General features: G+C 39.3%; 1 protein-coding gene across 4 annotated transcripts; it reads left to right on the plus strand.

The window, feature by feature from the left end:
- Positions 1-1132: 1132 nt before the first annotated feature.
- Positions 1133-20136, plus strand: C3H5orf34 (chromosome 3 C5orf34 homolog). 4 transcript variants are annotated; one of them, XR_004901884.1, is made up of 12 exons: positions 1137-1470; positions 1622-1711; positions 4045-4694; positions 6479-6580; positions 7629-7752; positions 10498-10589; positions 11920-11989; positions 12675-12845; positions 13277-13371; positions 14500-14598; positions 17547-18642; positions 19735-19792. XR_004901884.1 is itself a non-coding variant. In XM_028523882.2 (12 exons), the coding sequence occupies exons 1-12, from the start codon at positions 1276-1278 to the stop codon at positions 19923-19925; spliced, it is 1920 nt and encodes a 639-aa protein (XP_028379683.1). In that variant the 5' UTR covers positions 1139-1275; the 3' UTR covers positions 19926-20136. The 4 variants fall into 4 exon arrangements, 3 of the variants coding, with proteins under 3 accessions (XP_035876059.1, XP_035876058.1, XP_028379683.1); XM_028523882.2 differs by having other exon boundaries at positions 1139-1470; positions 18602-18642; positions 19735-20136; XM_036020165.1 differs by lacking the exon at positions 19735-19792 and having other exon boundaries at positions 17547-19430.
- Positions 20137-20495: the final 359 nt, after the last annotated feature.

Below are 20495 nucleotides of genomic sequence, written 5' to 3' on the forward strand. Positions count from 1 at the left end.
GTGGAGAGGAAGGCTGGATTGCAGTGGAGTGAAGGCTGGTGGACAGTGAGCGGATACTGCACTTGAGAGGTGTGTCGGTAGGAAAGGGGGGTAAACTGGGGAAAGTGGTGTCCAGGGAAATTTATTTTTTTTCTGTCAGGTGAATCTTGATCACCTGAGTAATAGAAGGAAATAATGTCCTAGAAGGACATGCAGTGAGTGTTAGAAAGGAATCGTAGTTATTGAGCTCCTACGAGGTGACATTGGCAGTACTAGGTACTTTCATATGTGTTATCTCCTTTTAGTCCTCACAACAGTCCTGTTACTGTCCCCAGTCTACAATAGGAAACAAGCAGCCTGAAGTGCATCACTAGTGCGTGGTAGACACAAATGGGACCCATCCCCTAACCCCGTTTCCGTTGTACCTGTAATATGGAAAGCAGAGGTGCAGGTAGCCAGCCATGTTAAAGGTGGAAAAGAGGAAATTGGACCGAGTGAGACGAGGATGAATCTAAGCCCTAAGAGATGGTTAGCTTGCTCTGTAGTGACGTGAAGGTACCTCCTGAATGCCAGGCTAGGGACAAGGATCCAGGTGTCCTTTTAGGCCTAATAGTTAATTTTGGCCTGCCTTTTGCATTGTATTACAGATGATCTCCTGGATTCTTATTGCATGGGTGGAATTTACGTGCTGTTGGAAATGAGATGTTGAACATACGATGTTCTGAAATTGAACTTCAGGAGAAGTAAAGCTCCTAAAATGATAAAGGCAGTTATAACTTGGTGGGCCGTCTTTGCCCTCTAGGTTCTCTACCCACCCTGGAGTAGAGCCTTGGGGGTTAATCAGGGCATTCTGTCAAGGATGTTAATTTCAGACCATTTAAGTGTGTCTAGTAAGGTACCGTATTTCTCAGACCATAAGACGCACCCAGGTTTTAGAGGAGGAAAGTAGGAAAAAAATTTTGAAGCAAAAAATGTGGTAACATATTTAATTATATAAATAACATAGTAGTTCGCCAATGTAAGTGTAAACAGAGCTCAACAGCAGCATTAACAACCATTATTCCTCCCAAATCGGGAGGGGGGTGGTGCGTCTTATAGTCTGAAGAATACGGTAATCACTTTTCCTTCCACAAAACTAAATGCAATGGCAGTACGTTTTACCTATGCTCTTAGAAAATGCATCGGCTTATTTCGATAGGACTTTTGTACATTAAGAGAACTCTCTGTGCTCCCGTTTCCTAATCCCTTAGTCCTCCTCGCCTCAGAAGGACGTTTCATCCACGGTAACTAACGGCGATGGCGGCCGAGGTGCGCATGATCCTTTATGAAGACGACTCAGTGCAAGTGCAGTACGTCGACGGCTCCAGGCTGCAGCTCTCTCCCTGTGGCTCGGAGTTTTTGTTTGAAAAGGCACCTCCTGCTTCAGCACATCCTTTAGAACAACCAGAGAGAATTCGTCAAAGGACACACTTTGTTATTAGCGCTTACCGAGTAAGTCAAGGTGACACAAACAGCACTCTTTTTTAGCACTGAAGTGTTGTTGAGGTGGCCAGAATATGGAAAGTCATCAGGACGCTGAATTGCTGCCGCACTAAATTTATTCCCAATGATTCTTTAAGATTGTATGTGTATCTTTTTGTAGGAGCAACTACGGAGAGCCCTAGATTTTCGAAACTCTTTCGCCACTTGCCCTTTTTTGTCGGAAAACATTATACCTTCTGAAAGAAAAAAGGTAACTTTTTACAACTCAGTTTTTTAAGATTTGAGGACAAGTGATTAGAGTAGGTTTTTTAATATCTAGTCTTTTTCTTTACGACAGTCGGAATAGACGTGTTGCTATAGGATGCATAGGCCTTTACATTTCACCAGACTAGGGAGCTTTCATGTTTTCCATATTGACTGAGACACAGAAGTTGCATAATTCATTACCCTGCATTTTTTCTTTGTAGCCCAGGATTATACTCAGAACTTTTCATACTGGTGACTGTTTGATGGTTGGAGGTGTGAAATTTCAGAAATTATGTGGACATTTTTAGTAGCTTATGTGTAGTTGTTTGTTCATGTATAATAGAGATATGTAATTACTTATGGGCATACAAATTTTATTCTTTTGCTTGTATTCTACTTTGAACTTGGAATAATAATAGTAACTATCCTTTATTGAAGGTTTACTGTGGGCCAAGAACTGGGGGTGACATTAAAAATATTTGATAGCACCCTGGCTGGCGGAGCTCAGTGGATTGAGCGTGGGCTGCGAACCAAAGTGTCACGGGTTCGATTCCCAGTCAGGGTGTACATGCCTGGGTTGCAGGTCATGACCCCCAGCAACTGCACATTGATGTTTCTCTCCCTCTCTCTATCTCCCTCCCTTCTCTCTCTAAAAATAAATAAATAAAATCTTTAAAAAAAATATTTGATAGCACCCGTTTGCCTTGGGGTGCCTGCTGGTTAAAGTGAGTGTCCAACTAGTCAGAAAAGGTATACTGGCTGGAAATCAGCTCCTTCTCACAGGCGAAAGAACTAAATCTCAGAGAGCTTGCCTAACTGTTCCATGGAAATTTTCTTACCGGCCAAGTGATTTGAACCCAGTCTGTTTGACTCTGACGCTGCCTATTGTCTACTTCTGTTGCCTGTTTCTACTGCTGTCATGATTTCCTGTTGTATCGTCTCGTCTCGTGACAAAGAAGCCGTGAAAAACCGTGAGCCGTAACTTAGCCTACAGGCTGCTTTCCCCCTGTGTCTGTGCAGCAGTTCACTCACTGAAGTTGCGTATCTTGCTGCTGGTGCTGCAGCAGGGTCGTCAGGCAGTCTGATTCCAGAGGAGAGGACTTTCTGAGCTGGTCATCCTTACAAACCAGCTTTGCCATCAGTGAATACTGCCCTTAACTGTAGTGCACTAGTATAGCAGTGCAGACTTAAGAGGCTTCCTAGACAATGGTTTTGGTAAATTTAGAGTTGTATGGAAATGGAAATTGAAGTGTTTAGTTGTTGGCAAGATGAACTGATTAAAAGACTGTTCCGTGACGCCTGCTGTTTCCGTCTGAAGTGAAACTTCATAGCCAGCGCCGGGACCTGTTACGAGTCTGTTTGCTGTTGGTCAGCATCCACTGACCTTTGAGTAACTCAGTTGTTAAAAATGTTACTCCTTGAGTCACCTGGAATTTATTGTAGTGTATGGTGTGCCAGGTGCGACCCAGGACAGGAACCTTAGTCTGGGTTATAATCCTTTGAGATAACATTTCCTAAGTACTATTCAGTAATTCAGTGCCATTTCTTAAATACTTCTCCCTTTTCCCTTTGTTTTGAAAAACTTGTTATCTCATGTAACATTTTTAAGATATATTGAGTCTGTTTCTGTATACTCTGAGTTCTGTCAATGCTTTATGTGCTAATTTCATACCATTTAAGTTAGGATTGCTTTCAATATAGTACATTCTAGAGCTAGTCTTCCTTCATTTATAGTCTTATTTTTATTTTAATTCTCTTTTTTTAAAGATTTTATTTACTTATTTTTAGACAGAGGGGAAAAAGGGAGAAAGAGAGGGAGAGAAACATCGATGTGCCAGAGACACATCGCTCTGTTGCCTCTCACACACTCCCAACTGGGGACCTGGCCCACAACCCAGGCATGTGCCCTGACTGGGAATTGAACCGGCGACCTTTCAGTTCACAGGCCAGCACTCAATCCACTGAGCCACACAAGCCAGAGCTATAGTCTTTTTTAGAGTAGACTTTTGGGAGGGGCTCAAAATCTTTTTATCTCTGATTCAGTGTACATTTTAAGCAAAAAAAAAAAAAAAAAAGTCTTAACACTAGATATAATTACGATGATTTTTTCTTCTTTTCTCTCATTTTTTGTCAGTGTGTGTGTTGTACCATTCTAAAGAGATATCAAATATTCTGTGGAAAATCATATGTAGGCTGACAACCCGAATCTCCTTTTTCATTCTCTCTAGGTAGTAAAGCAAACTTTAAGAGCTCTCTTACACATACGTATCAAACGTATGGAAAATTTGGTCTGTTAACAGAAAATATTGACCATCTCCTTTTCTCCCCCCGACTCAGCGTGTCTTGCTCGATGTCTCAGAAGCGAGGTGGCCCAGTCATGACGCCGATGACGGCGTGGTGTGGCTGCAGGGCGGCACTGTGAAAGTGGCCTCTGTAGACGGTCATGCCTACCTCTGCCTGCCCGCCTCTCAGCATGAATTTACAGTGCATTTTTTGTGTAAAGTAAGCCAGAAGCCAGACTCGTCTATCGTATTGTCAGAAAAAAATAATACTCAAGCCAAGAAAAATAAACTGGTTGAAAAGGCAGGCAAAGTCCTTACGTGTGGAAGCTTACCAGGACAGAGGCTGAAGAATAAAGAAAATGAACTTCACTGTCAGACCATGAAACCCAAAGGAGCTTCAGAGGAGGAGCGCTGTGTAAACGGAACCGAGGGGAAGGAGGCGCTGCCTCCGCCTGGCCTGAAGCACACGTGTGTGCACGTGTGGGTAGAGCAGCGCTGGTCCGTGGCCTCCTGTCCAGAGCAGTGGAAGTACCCTCTGTCTTTAGCACTTCGTTTCCACGATAAAATCCGCAGTTTGTCCGGAACTGATGTAACTGTCACCCAGAACGCGACTCTAACTTCCAATGTGTCAGAGGAAAGAGGAAAGGAGGTTTCTGCTCTTCCCAGGGCCCTGCCACTCAGCTGCCCTGTGCCACACCTGCACAGGTAATGGCATCATTGCTCACTTGGCGTAAAGCTGTTGTCAGAACCAGTCCTCCTGAGGGTAATTTTTCTTTCTAAATTATCTGATACCATTTGTAAGGAGAGTTCATTCAGTTCATCCAAAAGTTTGTTTAGAACTTCTAGGAAATGATTTCCCTAGCACCTGTGTTGATCGTGTTTCTTGACTCTGTGTCCATGGAATGAACGTTTAGGGAAGGCCCCCTGTGCACGGGATGCTCTGTGGAGTGCAGAGACAGATGACTAAGACCCAGTCCCTGCTTTCTAGGAGCTTATGGTCTAGTGAGGGTCACTGTCACTGCAAGGATTATTTATTTATCTCTTATCTTTTAATTTTTAAATGTATTGATTTTAGAGAGAGGAGGAGAGAAACGTCAATTTCATGCATTCGTTGGTTAATTCTTGCACATCCCCGACGGAGGATCGAACCCACAACCTTGGCACAGTGGGGATTCTGCTCTAACCCACTGAGCTGCCCAGGCCAGGCTGAAAAGATGATTAAAGTGTGGGAAGGGACGGCCCGGGGACTCGCACAGCGCTCTGTGGGCACATCCACTGCCACTCAGTGGGGCCTGTTCCCTCGATTGCTGCAGACAGAGCTGAGGAGTTTATGATCGTTGGTTCTTTCTGCCACAGTTGTTCTCAGAGGCCATCCCTGTCTTTGGTTGACTACAAATGTGTCCTTTTTATAAAGTGGTAACGTGGAGAGGCTTCTGGATGGCTAGGCATAAACCTTTTACCTCCACTAAGAGGTGAATGACCTAATGATGCTAGACGTAATATAAGCGGTGCAGTGGTAATGATAACAGCTAACACCGAGCACTCACTGTGTGCTGGGGATGGCGGTACTTTTCCTGTTTCCTCCCTGTAGTAGCCCCGTGAGATGATAAGTGCTATCTATCATCGCCCCGTTTTGTGGAGGAAGCCGAGAAATAGATGTTAAACAGCCTGAGCAAAGTCGCATAGCTGGTACTTGCAGAATTGGGATTTGATCCCAGGTAGTCTTTTGAATACATATTTGTTACTTAAACAGAGTATGCATCAAAAGACATTAATGCTTCTAAATCCATGATTTTTCAATAACTTGCCCCTGGCTGTAGACTGAAATTCATTATCCTTAAATATGGCTCAATAGGCCTTCCACGACCAGGTTCCTTCCTGCATCCGTGGACCCTGTCTCAGAACTGGACTTCTTGCAGGCCCTGAGAGCTTGCTCAGGCTTCCGTTGCCACTGCGCCTGCTCGCTCTTCTGCCAGGAGTACGCTGCTAACTTGAGTTCATGTCCAGGTCTCTGCATGAGCCTCACTTCCTGAGAGGGGCTGTCTCCAAGGCCGGGGGCTGGATGAGGCTCTTACACACACCGTAGCATTCAGAGGTTCCCCTTGCTTCGTGCTCTGCGTCTGCCCTCTGACGTCACAGCGACCATGTTTCCTTTTCTGGGGGTTGTATCATCCCCAGTGTATGCGCAGTGCCTGGCCCACCGTAGGTACTTCAGTGAGAGTATTTGTTGTCTGGATCCTAAATTTTAAAGGTTAGTAAAGCCTGTTAATTTATGTAATTGTGCTGAGACTCAATAATGAGATCATTGAAAATGCATGAAAAACGGACTCATTTTAAAATTTAATTAATATACTTTCATATTTTTACCTTTTTTGATCTAATGAGTTAAGCAAGGAATAACTCTTGTGACAGTAGCACTATTTTGTTGACTTCTCAAGATAATTATGTTGAGTAACCCAAAACAGTAACTTGCATTTGATCCCTCACAGGTGGAGTTTTTGCGGCTCCCTCTCACTGGGACAGTCTGACGAAGGAGAACATTCCTATCCTGAACTGGTGAAGGTGGTGTGGTACAAGGGCGTTACGTACAGGTGAGGCGCCCGTGTGGGAGTTGGAGCCATTCCGTGACGTCACCGAGGGGACAGGACTAGCCTTGCAGATAAACTACAAGAGGATAGAGTTTGGTGGGGGCCACCATGCTCCTGTGTTTGGTCCTGAGATTCAAGGTCACGATACTTAATTATATTAGGGCAACAGGGGCCTTGTTACTAATTCCCATCAACCATATCTGCAAGATTTTCGTGACAGCTCCGAAGGCGGGGATTAGTTTTGCCAGTGAATGAAATACACATGTCCTTTATTTAGGGTACCCCTTCCAAGCACGGGGGACCCGGTTGTCTGAACTCGTCCCAGCGGAAGGCTGCCTGGGGAGTGTGGGATGAGAGGGGTTAGGTAGCTCAGGGGAGACTTCAGCCTGCACTCACTCAGCAGATACTCACCGAGTGACTGCCTTGTGCCCACACCATTCCACTGAGGTGTCCCTCCCCCTCTAGCGACCGGGACACTAGTGCTGGCCAGACCTGGAGGTTCACGTCTGTAAATAATGCCGAAGAGTACTGCAAATTGTTTATTCGTGGGCTCTCTTTTTCCTGCATGAGGACCCACTTGCTTCTGACAGCATATTCTTCATCTGTTTCAGTAAAATTGACTTGGCTTAAGTTTTTATACCTCACATGACGAATCTTACCTATCAGGTATTGATTTTACTAGCTCATTGTTAAAGGAGAATCTTATTTTCAGGTTCTAGAGTTGTTATGTTTAGCTCCTAGGCAATGAGCATTGCTTTGGTGACTATTACGCACCAGCCACTCTGACGTGGGGATACCAGGATAAGGAGACAAGATGTTTCACTTCCAGAAGCTGAGCCTGGTTAACTGAAGTAAATACATTAACCAATTCTCTGTGTTCTATTTACTCTGCTGCAAAAAATTCATTTAGCTGGCTGGTGATACAGAATATGAAATTATCCATTTGCTAGATAGGTAAAAATTCATCTTCGTTATTGTTTGATAATTGACTTGATGCATGTTTTAATCTCAATTAGAAAAACATTTTTAAATGATTATTTCTTTTCCTTAGACTTAGCCATAAAAATGTGAACTCAATAGAGATTTATCCTGGAGATGGATCTGTTTTCAAATCAGAAGGAGCTTATTTTGGGAACTTTTTCACATACTATTCCACTCAGGAAGGATCAGAAGAGGTGAGCTGACAATAAGGTCTCAACTCAAGATTTTTGGTGTAGAGCTGTTTCCAAATAATTGTGGATTTATATGGGATATTTGATCTTTAGATAACATAGCTTGCTACTACTTAGTCTAAACAATTAACATAACCTACTGCCAGCACTGGCACAATAATTATTAACCACCTTACTTTCACTGTGTTCTCATACTGTATTTTGTCCTCTTTTTGCCTAAGCAATTTGTGTTTAAATCAGAAGTTAAATTCCTCTGTTAATTTATCAATAGGAAGCACTAAAACCAACAGAATCACTTTGAATTGATATACTTCTTTGAATTAATACTTGCACATTAAAAAGTATATCCTTTTCCCTCCAGCATGTATTATTTGCATATTTTAAATATCTCTTAACTCCTAAATCTTTATGTATAACTAGAAAGCTGAACAAGATTGTTTTCTGTTGTTGAAAAAACAGGGAAACATAACATGATATATCTAACAAATCAGATCAAAATGTAATAATGTGGATATTTTGTTAGTAATTCTTGTCCCTAGTCCGACACTTGACCTTTTATAGGGGTCACCATAGTATCACGTTGCTTGGCCTTGCAGGATGGAACACAATAAATGCATTTTCTTTCCCTATTACAGAAGAGAATATTTAAGTGATAAGATTATCAGAAGTGCTAGGGAGAAGAGTTAAAAATAGAGTAGATTTTTTTCTTTTTAACTATGGAAACTTGCAAACAAATACAAAAGTAGAAAGATAAGTGTAACACACCTTCATGTACCCATCACCCAAATTGTTCCATCTACACTTCCCACTGCCCCCGACTCCCTGTTTAACTTGACGCAAATCCCAAGCACTTCATTCACAAATACTCTAGTGTATACTGGAACAGATTCCCTTCTGGCATCTATTTGTAGGAGAGTATTCATTTATTCAGTAAGTATTCATTGAACACTCTCAGACAGGTGCTCTATTAAACACTGGGTGAAGATGAAGATTTCCTGGCTTCGAGTGTCCACGGCCTAGTGGTTAGATTGGCAAACAAGCAAATGAAGTGAAAGCATGACCAGTAGTGTGTGTGGGGGGGTGTGTGTGGTACATGAGACAAGAGTGAACAGGCAGGTAGGGTAGGTGTGCATATCTACACTGCTGACTGCTGTGTACCAGGAGGTCACAGAACTACAAGATGGATACAGGACATCTTCTTGGAGCTTCCGTTCTACTCAGAGGCATCAGGAGGAGGGGACGATCATTCTTCTATTGAAACAAACTTATCATGAGCTTTTTGGATAAAACACAAAACTTTCAGACAAGTTGTGCCTTTGTGGTGGAATTCTCACACTTTCACTGTCCTCTGTCTGCTTGGGTGAGAAGATCAGAGACAATTGGCTCTCTTTTGGGGATAAAATTGTTTGCTCCTTACTTTCACCTGTACTCCAAAATAAATCCTGGATGGGTGTGAGGGCTAAATGGAAGAAACCAAACTTTTACATAATTGTTAGAAAATAGAGGGGAAAAGTGTTAATAATCTTGGTGTAGGAGAGGCCTTCTTAAGTACAATACAGAAAAAAACAAGCCATAAAAGTTTGATAAGCTTGAAATTTTCAAGCTTATGTTAAATTTTAAATATTTAATGTCTGTTAAATTAGTCAAAGCAAAAAATGCAAAGGCATGGAAAAAATATTCTATGTTATAAATCAATGGTAATCCTCTCCCCGTGGTTATGATAATAGCAAAGGCAATGAATATAACCCATAATACTTGAAAACATGTTCAACTTTACTCTTGCATCAGGGAAATGAAAATTAAACTAATAATTTTAGTATTTTTCACTCATCAACTTGTCAAGAACTGAAAAGGCTGAGACTGTGTACTGCCAGCAAGGGTGTGGGAAGCGGGGTGCTTCCATTGTTGGGGTGTGAATTGGTTCGGCCGTCATGGAGGCCACGTTGGCAACGTCAGATAAAATTGGCCAGAAATGCTTCTGTGAATGTATCCTAGAAGAATAGTGGCACATGCATACAAAGAAGATGGCCAAGAATGTCAGTTGTGTCATTGTTTGTATAGCAAAAAATAAAGCACCCTACATGCTCATCAATAGGGAAATGATGCAATGAGCTTTACTTATCGGGTGAGGGGAATGCTGTGCAGCAGTTTAAAAGAATAAGGAGAACGTAGGTGCATAGGAGAGATATCGAAAGCTCTCCAAGACACACCATTGAGTGAAAAAAAGAAAATGGCATTAACAACATATATAGTGATAGCCTTTACATTAAAAAAAAAAAGCCCCAAACCAGGAATCTAATCAACAGAACAAACGGAAATTCAAGACTATAAATAATATTGTCTTCCATAAACTGTAGCAATAGTTAATTCCATTAATAAAATGTAACAAAATGATTCATGGAATTAAAATGATTTTTTTGCTGTTTTTTTGTTTATTGGTCTAAAGGGAAAAGCTTATGTGATGTTTCCTAATATGTAGGAATATTAGTTTGTAACCGTGTTAATTTAAGTATAGCCAAGGTTTAAATTGGACAGTAAGTTATAGGCTATGAGAATATAATTTTTGAATAGGTAGGAAAAATGGAAAAGCATCATAAACTACCTTTAAACATACAGATTTTATGGCCTTTAAGTTAAAATAACTGCTTGCTTTGTTCCTATATAAAGACATATTTCAAGAAAAATAGCTAAGTAATAATAGCCAATATTTATTATTCATGATATTTTTCATTTTAAACTAATTTTCAGAGGGAAGAGAAAATGTATTCAGTAAATAACCTTCCTCCAGACAGACCAGGAAGTCCATTCTCTGTGCGTTGTCTAATTAAACAGGCAGCTAGGTGAGTTCTGACAACCTTGATACCTTTCCTAACAGTTAGGATGAAATTAAGAATTGGTAGTACAATAGAAACACATGTATCTGGTAGAAATCTGTCAACTTTTCTGGTCTCATCATTTATAAAATAAGGTAATCACTGTATTGTTAAAAGAGTAATTCCGTCTTTGAAATGTAAGGTGAATTATGAAGAAACACTTATATGTGACGAGCAAGTGCTGCTAAGAAATAGGTGACTTCTCATTAATTTGGCACCATTATTGTTTCCTGGAATTAAGTTGAGGATTTGATACATTTAAAATTTTCATACTTCCTTATTATCTTCATAGTGATAAAGATTTCTAATGTGTGCTGAAGATGAAGTTTAGATTAGTTCATGTTTTTTTTTAATTCTAATTAATCTGTAGCACTGAGGAGACTGAAAGGGTAATGTTAGATTAAATGATTTAATTTTATAAACTATATCTAAGCCAGTTCCAAAGTGGATTTGAAGGAGCAGGTCTGTAATTTGATTTCCTGGGAACAGTCAATTTATATCCCGCCACTCAGCCTATTCTAAGCCTTTCAGGTGCTGTGAATCTTTCCCTCTTAAAAAGAATTTGCACCTGCAACTTCTGTTTGGAGTCATTTCATTGCTAAAAACTAGAGGAATAACTTCAAGTACAAAAGATTAGCACAAAGGGAAACAGTAGTGGTACTTGTCTAAGGACTTAAGGATTTGTGGGAGGAGATAGGTCTGGGCATATTTCAGTGGAAATGAACTACTTGCCTGAGATGCCGTATGGCGGTGGTTTTCATCACGTGTGCCACAAGAATTTTTAAAACATGCAAGACCCTGGCCCGGTAGCTCAGTTGGTTGGAGAGAGTTGTCCTGATTAGTCAAGGTTGTGGGTTCCATCCCTGGTCAGGACACATAGAAGAATCAACCAATGAATGCTTCAATAAGTAGAACAACAAAATCAATGTTTCTCTCTTTCCACACTGCCCCCCTTCTTTTCTCTTTCTCAAATTAATAAATGAAAAAGAATTTTTAAAACACGCAATGCCTGAATATTTAGTCGGGGCTCTGACCTCTCTTCCCTTAGACTGTTACACAAAAAAATAACAACAGCCAACACAGTAATAGCCATCTGCTGTGAATGAATCAAAATGATACCTATTTTTTGTCAGGCAAAAAATATATTTTTGGGTGTGCTACAGAATTTTATTAGTTTATGTGTGCCACAAGAGGAAAAAGGATGAAACTGGCTGCTGTATGGCATTGAGAATGTTTTGCTACAATTTGAAAATGCTATTATTGGCAAGTGTTGAAATTGTGCTTTTCCAATTCACAGGATTCTTCAGCATTGTGCCAAGATGAGGCTTTCTCTGAGTCATAACTATTGTATATGCTGCTGGAAAATGGTATCTTAAAATTATTTCAAAAGCAAGATATTTTAAATTGTTTTTATTGTTCCTGTATATACTAAGTTCTGCTTTCATCTGAGTTGTGCGAGAAATTCTTTGTAACAGTATTAATTTATTCAGAAAAATATCCACTTAATAGATAAACACTGCAAAATGATGCATAATTTTATGTTATATTTTTATTGTATATAGTTTGTTTGTTTTTCTTCTTTTAAATGGAGCAGGAAGGCCATGGGAATTGATGGCATCTGTATGTGTTTATGGCCTTGAAGTTAAAGTAGCTGCTTGCTTTGTTCCTCTATAACAGTTATTATAAACCTTAATACTACAGTCTTCTACTCTTTTAATGTTATAAAAGTATTTTCTTTAATGCTTACTTGAAGGAAGTGATTTCAGACTTTGATTTCTATATTTTACTAATATGGTTATGTTGCTGCCATTTTTATCTGTGTCCTGTGTAAAGCTCAGAGCAGAATAGTAACTTTCCCAAGATACCGGAGCTTGATTTGCTTGCAATAGACTGTTTTGGGCATTCACTTCTGGAAAAGTTAAAACATGTGTAAGGATTCTACAGTATTGGACTTCTGCATAAGAATCTGAAAGTCGCCTCAGAGTTTATTAATCATTTAAATCTTATCAATGGATAACTCTACTTCCTGCTGTTTTTACTTACTTGGCTTAGGTCCCTGGGATAAAGGATAACAATATACTGCCTTTGCTTTTGGGAGAATCATTCATACCTGGCGTGGGAAAATTTCTTGCATATTCTGATGACAAAGTACACGTTATCTTCTTAGATGGCGTTACTCTAACCCTCAATTGGAATTTTGGCTCTTTTCTTGAAAAGAGTCAGGTGAGTATGCTTCAGACTGAAATCTGTTTTCTACTTTTCTTTCATCTGTGGAAATACTTTCGTACTTTATTTTTTGTTTTTTGTTACATTGCAATTTATTTTTTGAAGTATAAAATCTGTCAAAAGGCTTTACTGATCTCATTGGAATTCCTAGCAAAATTCGGATAAATGTGGCAAATAGTCATTTTTATAAAAGGTAACTCTTAGAGGGAACGGCTAGTATTTTTGTTCTTTTGGTAAATATTTATATAACAATGGTAGTTTAATCATGTCTCATATAAAATATAACTTTTAAATTAGTCACAATAAATTTGTAATGATTTATATACTTTTTTAAATTGTTAAGTTAGAACAGGGTTTTCTTTGGGTTTCTTTTTTTTCCCCCCCAGTTTTTGAATGATAAAACTTACCTTTCCTCCTTGCTTCTGAAGGTAAATCAAGGACTCAGCTTAGGCTGGTGTAAGTTAACTTTTCCTGATGGACACGATCAGTTAATTCAGATTGAACACTCCAGACCATATGAAAGGTACTGAAAGGCAATGTTAAAAGTTACTTTTATATTAGTAAAAAACCTTTACTTTTAATTGACAGAGGGGAAAGATATAAACCATATTTGCATGTCATATTTTTTTTAGTTTTTACATGTGGATGTGAATGAAGTCATTTCACAGCTTTCGGAGCTTACAGTTATGCTGGCATCTAGCATAATAATAACTACAAAGATTAGGTCGGCTTTAATTACTTCCATTTGTATTCCAGTGATTTTTCCACGTGAACGTGTTAGATATGACAGGCCTGTGGAGGTTGTGGGCAGATATGTTAACCAATTAACCCCCTTGCCAGTTTGAAATAAGATTTGCAACCACAAATAACTACCCCTTTGTAAATTTCTATAAAGTAGAAAAAATTAACTGATTATTCTTAAAATGAAGAAGATTCTCAAAGTCAGCTTTTTATGAATATACTTTTTTTCTTTTGGTTTATATAATTTGTTATCATCATTGTACTTACGATGTTTTTGACATTTTAGTGATTTTACTTTGAGAATGTTCACAAAAGAATTGTTTTTTTACCTCTTGAATTTATTTTTCTGTTGGGATTTACTGCATTTTTGTCTAATTGCTCTGCTACTCATTGCTAGTTTGAATAATTTGCCTCAAAAAGATAGTATCTTTAGCAAATATTGCTGTTTGTTTTTAGCCAGTTACTTCAGAACGATCAGTTTATTAAACTTGATATTTGTTTTGTATATTCAGTGAATTATTTATATATATATACATGTGCATTAATGGGTGTCTTCTAGTTTAAATTTTAAAAAGCAAATGCTCACTTAATCTTATGTGTAAACACATTTACATGATACAGTTTAATGAAATTCATTTTTCTTTGAAAAACTAAAAGGAGAATTTAGACATTTGAATTTGAACTTTGAATGCAATCCAAATATCCCCTTTGTTCTGACTCTTAAATCTCATCTTCATTAATCATGAATGTGAGTAAATAATTTTCTCCTTGAGGAATATTTCCAATGAAGTAAATGCCTTACTTTAGAATATTCTCTTTACCCTTCTCCCCAAATTGTCTTAATTTTTCAATCATTTTTTAGTATTTTTATAAATATTATACAAGTATTTCTTTTAATGTATTCAATTAGGTATGTGTCAGCGGTAATATCATGGTGCAGAAAACTGGCCCGGACTAGTCAGAGAGAGAAGCTCACAGATCCTTCATTTTCTGTTCCTGAAGAAAATTGGTATTTATATTTCATTTAAATTTTTTAAATTGTTGTTCAAGCACAGTTGTGTCCACTTCTCCCATTACTCTCCCCAGCCCTACCCACCTCCACCTCCCACCCTCAACCCTGCCTCCCTTTGGCTTTGTCCATGAGCCCTTTACATGCTCCTTGACGACCCTTCCCCTTCTTTTCCCCATCATCCCCCTCTCCCCTCCCCTCTGGTCACTGTCACTTTGTTCTTTATTTCCATGTCTCTGGTTATGTTTTGCTTGCCCATTTGTTTTGTTGATTAGGTTCCTGTTAAAGGTGAGATCATATGGTATTTGTCTTTCACTGCCTGGCTTGTTTCGCTTAGCATAATGCTCTCCAGCTCCATCCAAGCTGTTGCAAAGGGTAGGAGCTCCTTCTTTCTCTCTGCTGCATAGAATTCCATTGTGTAAATGTACCATAGCTTTTTATCCATTCATTACTGATGGGCATCTTGGTTGCTTCCAGCACTTGGCTATTGTAAATTGTGCTGCTATGAACACTGGGGTGCAAAGGTTCTTTTGAATTGGTGTTTCAGGATTCTTAGGGTATAATCACAGTAGTGGAATTGCTGGCTCAAAAGGCAGTTCCATTTTTAATTTCTTGAGGAAATTCCATACTGCTTTCCACAGTGGCTGCACCAGTTTGCATTCCCACCAGCAGTGCACTAGGGTCCCCTTTTCTCCACATCCTCACCAGCACTTGTTTTTTCATCTGTTTGTGATGGCCATTCTGATCAGTGTGAAGTGGTATCTCACTGTGGTTTTAATTTGCATCTCTCTGATGGCTAGTGATGCTGAGCATCCTTTCATATGTCTCTGGGCCCTCTGTATGTCCTCCTTGGAGAAGTGTCCCTTCAGGTCCTTTGCCCATTTTTTAATGGGATTGTTTGTCTTCCTGGAGTCATGTGCGTTCGTTATACATTTTGGGATCAAACCCTTGTCTGAGGTGTTCCTGTAATTGGCAAATATATTTTCCCATACATTTGGTTGGTTCCCTTTTCATTTTGCTGATGTTTTCTTTAGCCGTCCTTTTTTTAGCTTTTAATTTTGGTGAAGTCCCATTTGTGTATTCTTTCCTTTGTGTCCCTTGCTTATTTCCTTTAATCGTGTAAAGGAGCCAACTACTACTCAAAATTAAAATGTCAAATGGTAAACTCGAAGACTTTTTTCCTAAGAATACCTTTTTCTTAAATATATTTAACCATGTTTTTGATAGCTTAAGATTAAAAATAATTTATCTTGCCCTGACTAGTGTAGCTCAGTGGACTGAGCATGGGCTGCGAACCAAAGCATCGCAGGTTCGATTCCCAGTCAGGGCACATGCCTGGGTTGCAGGCCTCCAGCAACCGCACATTGATGTTTCTTTCTCGCTCTCTTTCTCCCTCCCTTCCCTCTCTAAAAATAAATAAATAAAATCTTTTAAAAAATAATTTATCTTTAATCAGATATATAATTTATTATAGTTCATTATCTTATATTTCATCTGGAGATCAGAAAACTACACTGTTAAAACATCATGTCAAAATGTTTGTGACTCTTTCAATGTGAGAAATTCATCCTCAAAACTTTATGGAAAAGTTAAAAGGAAGTTTAAAAAAAAAACTTTAGTAATACTAAGGGAAATAAATGTTGACTACATAATAAGCTTTCAGAAAAAATAGATTTTTAGGACCTTCCCCAAGTTAACTGACAAATCAAACAAGCGTTGTAGTGCCTCTTGTGTGCATTTTGATGCGCAGGACACTGGCACTGGGCGCAAGGAAATGCTTAGGGAAAGTAAGACATTCTAGGGAGGAAGTAAGGACAGGGAAAAAAGTGGATACCTTGGAACGTGGAGATAGTGAGAAGATAGGTTTTACGGAGCAGGCGCTGTCTGTTAGGTATAGTGGGGGTTTTGAATGGATCTTATATTCACTAAAGGAATTCAGACTGGATGGAATTACAAGTTCCTATATGGAAAAAATGACAAGAAGAAAGGTCATTAGGAAGGTTAGTATCCCTGAGCGCATAATCTGAATACACTGGAAAAGAAGGATACCAGGAACAATTCAGGAAGCTTTAAAGTAAGTTGTAAGGTGTCTTAGCCTAGTGTGGTGAAAAATATAAACATTAGCATGATTCCTATCACCTTTTCTGAAGTTTGTCAGATAAAGAGGCACAAGCCAGCAGATACTATTCAATTGCCCCCGCTATTTTAAGGGTTCAGCTTTCCCCATCCCTCATGCTTCCACGACATCCTGTTTGGAGCAGAAAAGTTGTCTGAGTAACTAGCAAAACACATAGTTGGGAAGGAAGGGAAATAGTACGTAGCTATAAAATTGTCACTTCATCATCGCTCAGCTGGCACTTTGTAAGATGCCAGCCTTTTTATGTGAAGGCTTAGAAGAGGGTAACTGTCAAGACACACTAAAAAGCGAGGGAACAGAGGTGAAGATGGGTGATGGCAGCGGTGGGTAGAAACAAGGAGAAGCCACAGAGAGATGAAGGAATTGAGGAGGATTAGGGAGGGGACCGCTTGCATTAGCCCGTTTCCTTTGCAAAAAGCCCTAAGACATCTCCCACTGTAAATTGTTTTCTTGTCAAAGGTGGGCTGAGGAAAGAGAAGAGACTGCAGAGTACATAGCTACCTAAATGGTACCGCAGTATTTTTTTCCCAACTCACCTTTTGTTGTTAGCCTACTCATTCAACTTTTTAATAGGGATGCTAGTCTGAAAATAATACGGAAGATGTTTGATAAGAAGTTTATTCATTATATGAGCAACAGAACTAAAGGTAGTTTGTGTCGTTGTTTATGGCCAGAAAAAAAAAATGTGTCTGTTTAAAAAAAAAAATAGGTATTTTGAAGTGATGAAAAATCAGCAGGTTTTGAGTGAGTTATATCCAAATCTTTATCATAAATGCTTAAAATGATGAAAGATCTCACTCTCCACCCACAGGCTAGAGTACAGGGAGAGAGTATAAGCTGACAAGGAGGTACATGTGGTCCATTGTAGGAAAGCCAGGGGAGAAGTCACATATCCTCTTACAAACTCTCAAGAAGACCTTTCTACAGACTTGAATAAAGAGGCGTTTTAAACATTAATGCCCTCCTTAATTTTGCAGAGAGCTAGTTGAGTCATGTTATTTTCTAGTTGTATGCCACTGCTCACATTTGACTGTAGCTTGATGAGGAAAGAGAGAAAGAACACACAAGCAAGAGGTTCTGCTGGAGTTGCCTCCTACTCCATACCAGTTGCCCCAAAATCTGTCTCTGTGGAAAATGGGAAGAGCTAATGTTTGCAATGTTAATCCTTTAAGTCAAGGAGAAGAGAATGTTTAGTGTGACTGTGGTTAAGAAGACAGTGAAATGACAAGGTAGTTTGTTCCAGAAGGAATTTAATAGAAACTGTTATGACCTAGTTCAGCTGCATAAAAACCTTCCCAAACCATCCATACCCTGAGTTCCATAGTAATGAAGTCTTGCTGTCTGTGCACAATACAGAAGAAGAAGAAAGGGTCCATACTACTCAAAGAGACAATCTAGGTATTAAAAGAATAAAAGAGTTCAAGAGAACACATTACAAATAGGTATATGATTAATTTAAATAATCTATAGGAATTCAAGGGAGGAGAGATCACTTATTGCACAAAAGTGATGGGGTTTTAGTAGGTTTTTAAAATTTGAGTATACTTTAAGGAAATAGAGGGTTTACTGTGTTAATTCTAAGAAGTTGTAGCAGGAAGTCCATTACCTTCAAATATCAATACTTGATTAAAAATTCCTGGGGGTGGGTACTTTTATTCACTTGGCTTACTCATTAAAAGCACTCAGTAAATTTATCAGCTGAGTCAAGCTGATTTTTTAATAAATAAAGCTAATATAAAAAGCTCTTAACTTTTAGGTTTTTCTAAAATTCTAACCTTTATGAAAAAAACTCAAGTATGCTTATTTGAAATATTGTGGATAAAATAAGAATGAGACAACTAGCATGAACTTTTTTTTCCCCCACAGGTGTGTGGCTTCTGAACTTGAAAAGATCCAGAAGTTTAACTGTATCCTTTAAACATAATGTGTTGTCCTGCATAATTACTTTCCGTTCTAGGCTTAATTCATGACTGCAGTTTATGGTAATCCAAATGTATATTGCAGAGCTTCATTGAATATTTAAGATACTCTAGATGTATCTTGTCTGTAGAAGGTACATCCTATAGATTTTTGCATGTGTATCAGGGATATTGACCTGTAATTTTCTTTTCTTGTAGAGCCTTTGTCTGGTTGTGATTGTCAGAGTAAGGCTGGCCTTATACAATGAGTTTGAAAGTGTTTCCTCCTCTTACTGGTATTTTTTCTTCCTTAAATGTTTGGTAGAATTCACTAGTGAAACTGTCTGATCCTGGGCTCTAGTTTTTGGGGAGGTTTTGATTACTGTTTCAATCTCCATTCTAGCATTCGGTCTGTTCAGATTTTCTATCCATGATGCAGTCTTCGTAGGTTGCCTGTTTTTAGGAATTGACCCATTTCTTCTATATTGTCCAATTTGTTGGTGTGTAACTGTTCATAGTAGTTCCTTATGCTCCTTTATATTATGTGCCGTCAGTTGCAATTTCCCCATTTATTGTATTGTAATTTTGAGTCCTGTCACTTTTTTCCTTAGTAAATGTAGCTAAAGGTTTACTGAGATTTTAATTCTTTTATTTATTTCCTATCATCAAACCTCCATCCAAACACACACATACGTACGCTTTCCTTTACCCCTCCCTTACACTCTAGTTTCATCTGTAAGGGATAGACTCGATAAGTTTTGAAGTGCCAAGAGATCTTCCTCCCAATGGAAAAATCGGATTTTTAAAAATTTTTTATAGCAAAAATTTTTTTAAGATTTTATTTATTTTTAGAGAGGGAAGGGAGGGAGATAGAGAAACATCAATGTGTGATTGCTGGGGGGTCATGGCCTGCAACCCAGGCATGTGCCCTGACTGGGAATCGAACCTGCGACACTTTGGTTTGCAGCCCGGGCTCAATCCACTGAGCTACGCCAGCCAGGGCGAAAAATCGTATTTTAATATGAACGTCAGGCTTCCTGAAATGAAAAATACTTGTATAATGAAAAATGTGGGTAAAATCTCCTTAACTAAGCAACTTAGCGTTACTGGAGACTAGTGATGTCCTAAGCCAGATTTCTAACGAGAAGAATGAACGGTCTTCTGAATATACACCAGAACGTTCAGAAACCTTGCTAGAAGAAGTTAGTGGAAAGACAGTATCAGTAGCACTGAAAAAAATCTCTGAAGTTATTCAGGATATTGACTGTCTCCTATTAGACTCTAAAAAGTGAAAAAGGGGATTATTATATTACTAAATCTTAAGGATGTTGTTTCAAGTGACTGGTATAAAATTACTAGAGAACCAAGGAATTGTACATTATGACTTCTGTACAATAATTACATGAGAAGTGACATTAAACTTTGTAACCTGTAAACTTAAAAACCTGTAAATTTAAAGTATACATTTATAAAATACTTTATTAATAAAGAACTATTTTGAAATCTTGAACTTTTTAATCTCAGATTTATGAGAAAAAACTGTAAAATTAGTTTCATCCTGGAACTATCGATCAAGGCTGTCAATGACGCAGACCGCCCCAAGGGGGCGGTGAAGCGCTGCGGCGGCGCCTCCGCCCGGGGCCCCGCGGAGCGAGTCGAACTACCTCCCCCCTTCGGGGGGCGCGGCCGGGACCCCACCCGCTTCGGTGCGGCTCACTCTGCGCCCCGGCCGCCACTTGGGTCTGCCGCACGGCGCCGGCTAAGTCAAGAACGAATCCGGGTTTGACAGACGGGGCCAACCTGGCACCTGCCGGTCTCACCCCGTCGTCCCAAAGGCCTCCTTTCGGGGGGACGTGCTGGGG

This window comes from Phyllostomus discolor, chromosome 3 (genome assembly GCF_004126475.2).
Source record: "Phyllostomus discolor isolate MPI-MPIP mPhyDis1 chromosome 3, mPhyDis1.pri.v3, whole genome shotgun sequence".
Classification (NCBI taxonomy): Eukaryota; Metazoa; Chordata; class Mammalia; order Chiroptera; family Phyllostomidae; genus Phyllostomus; species Phyllostomus discolor.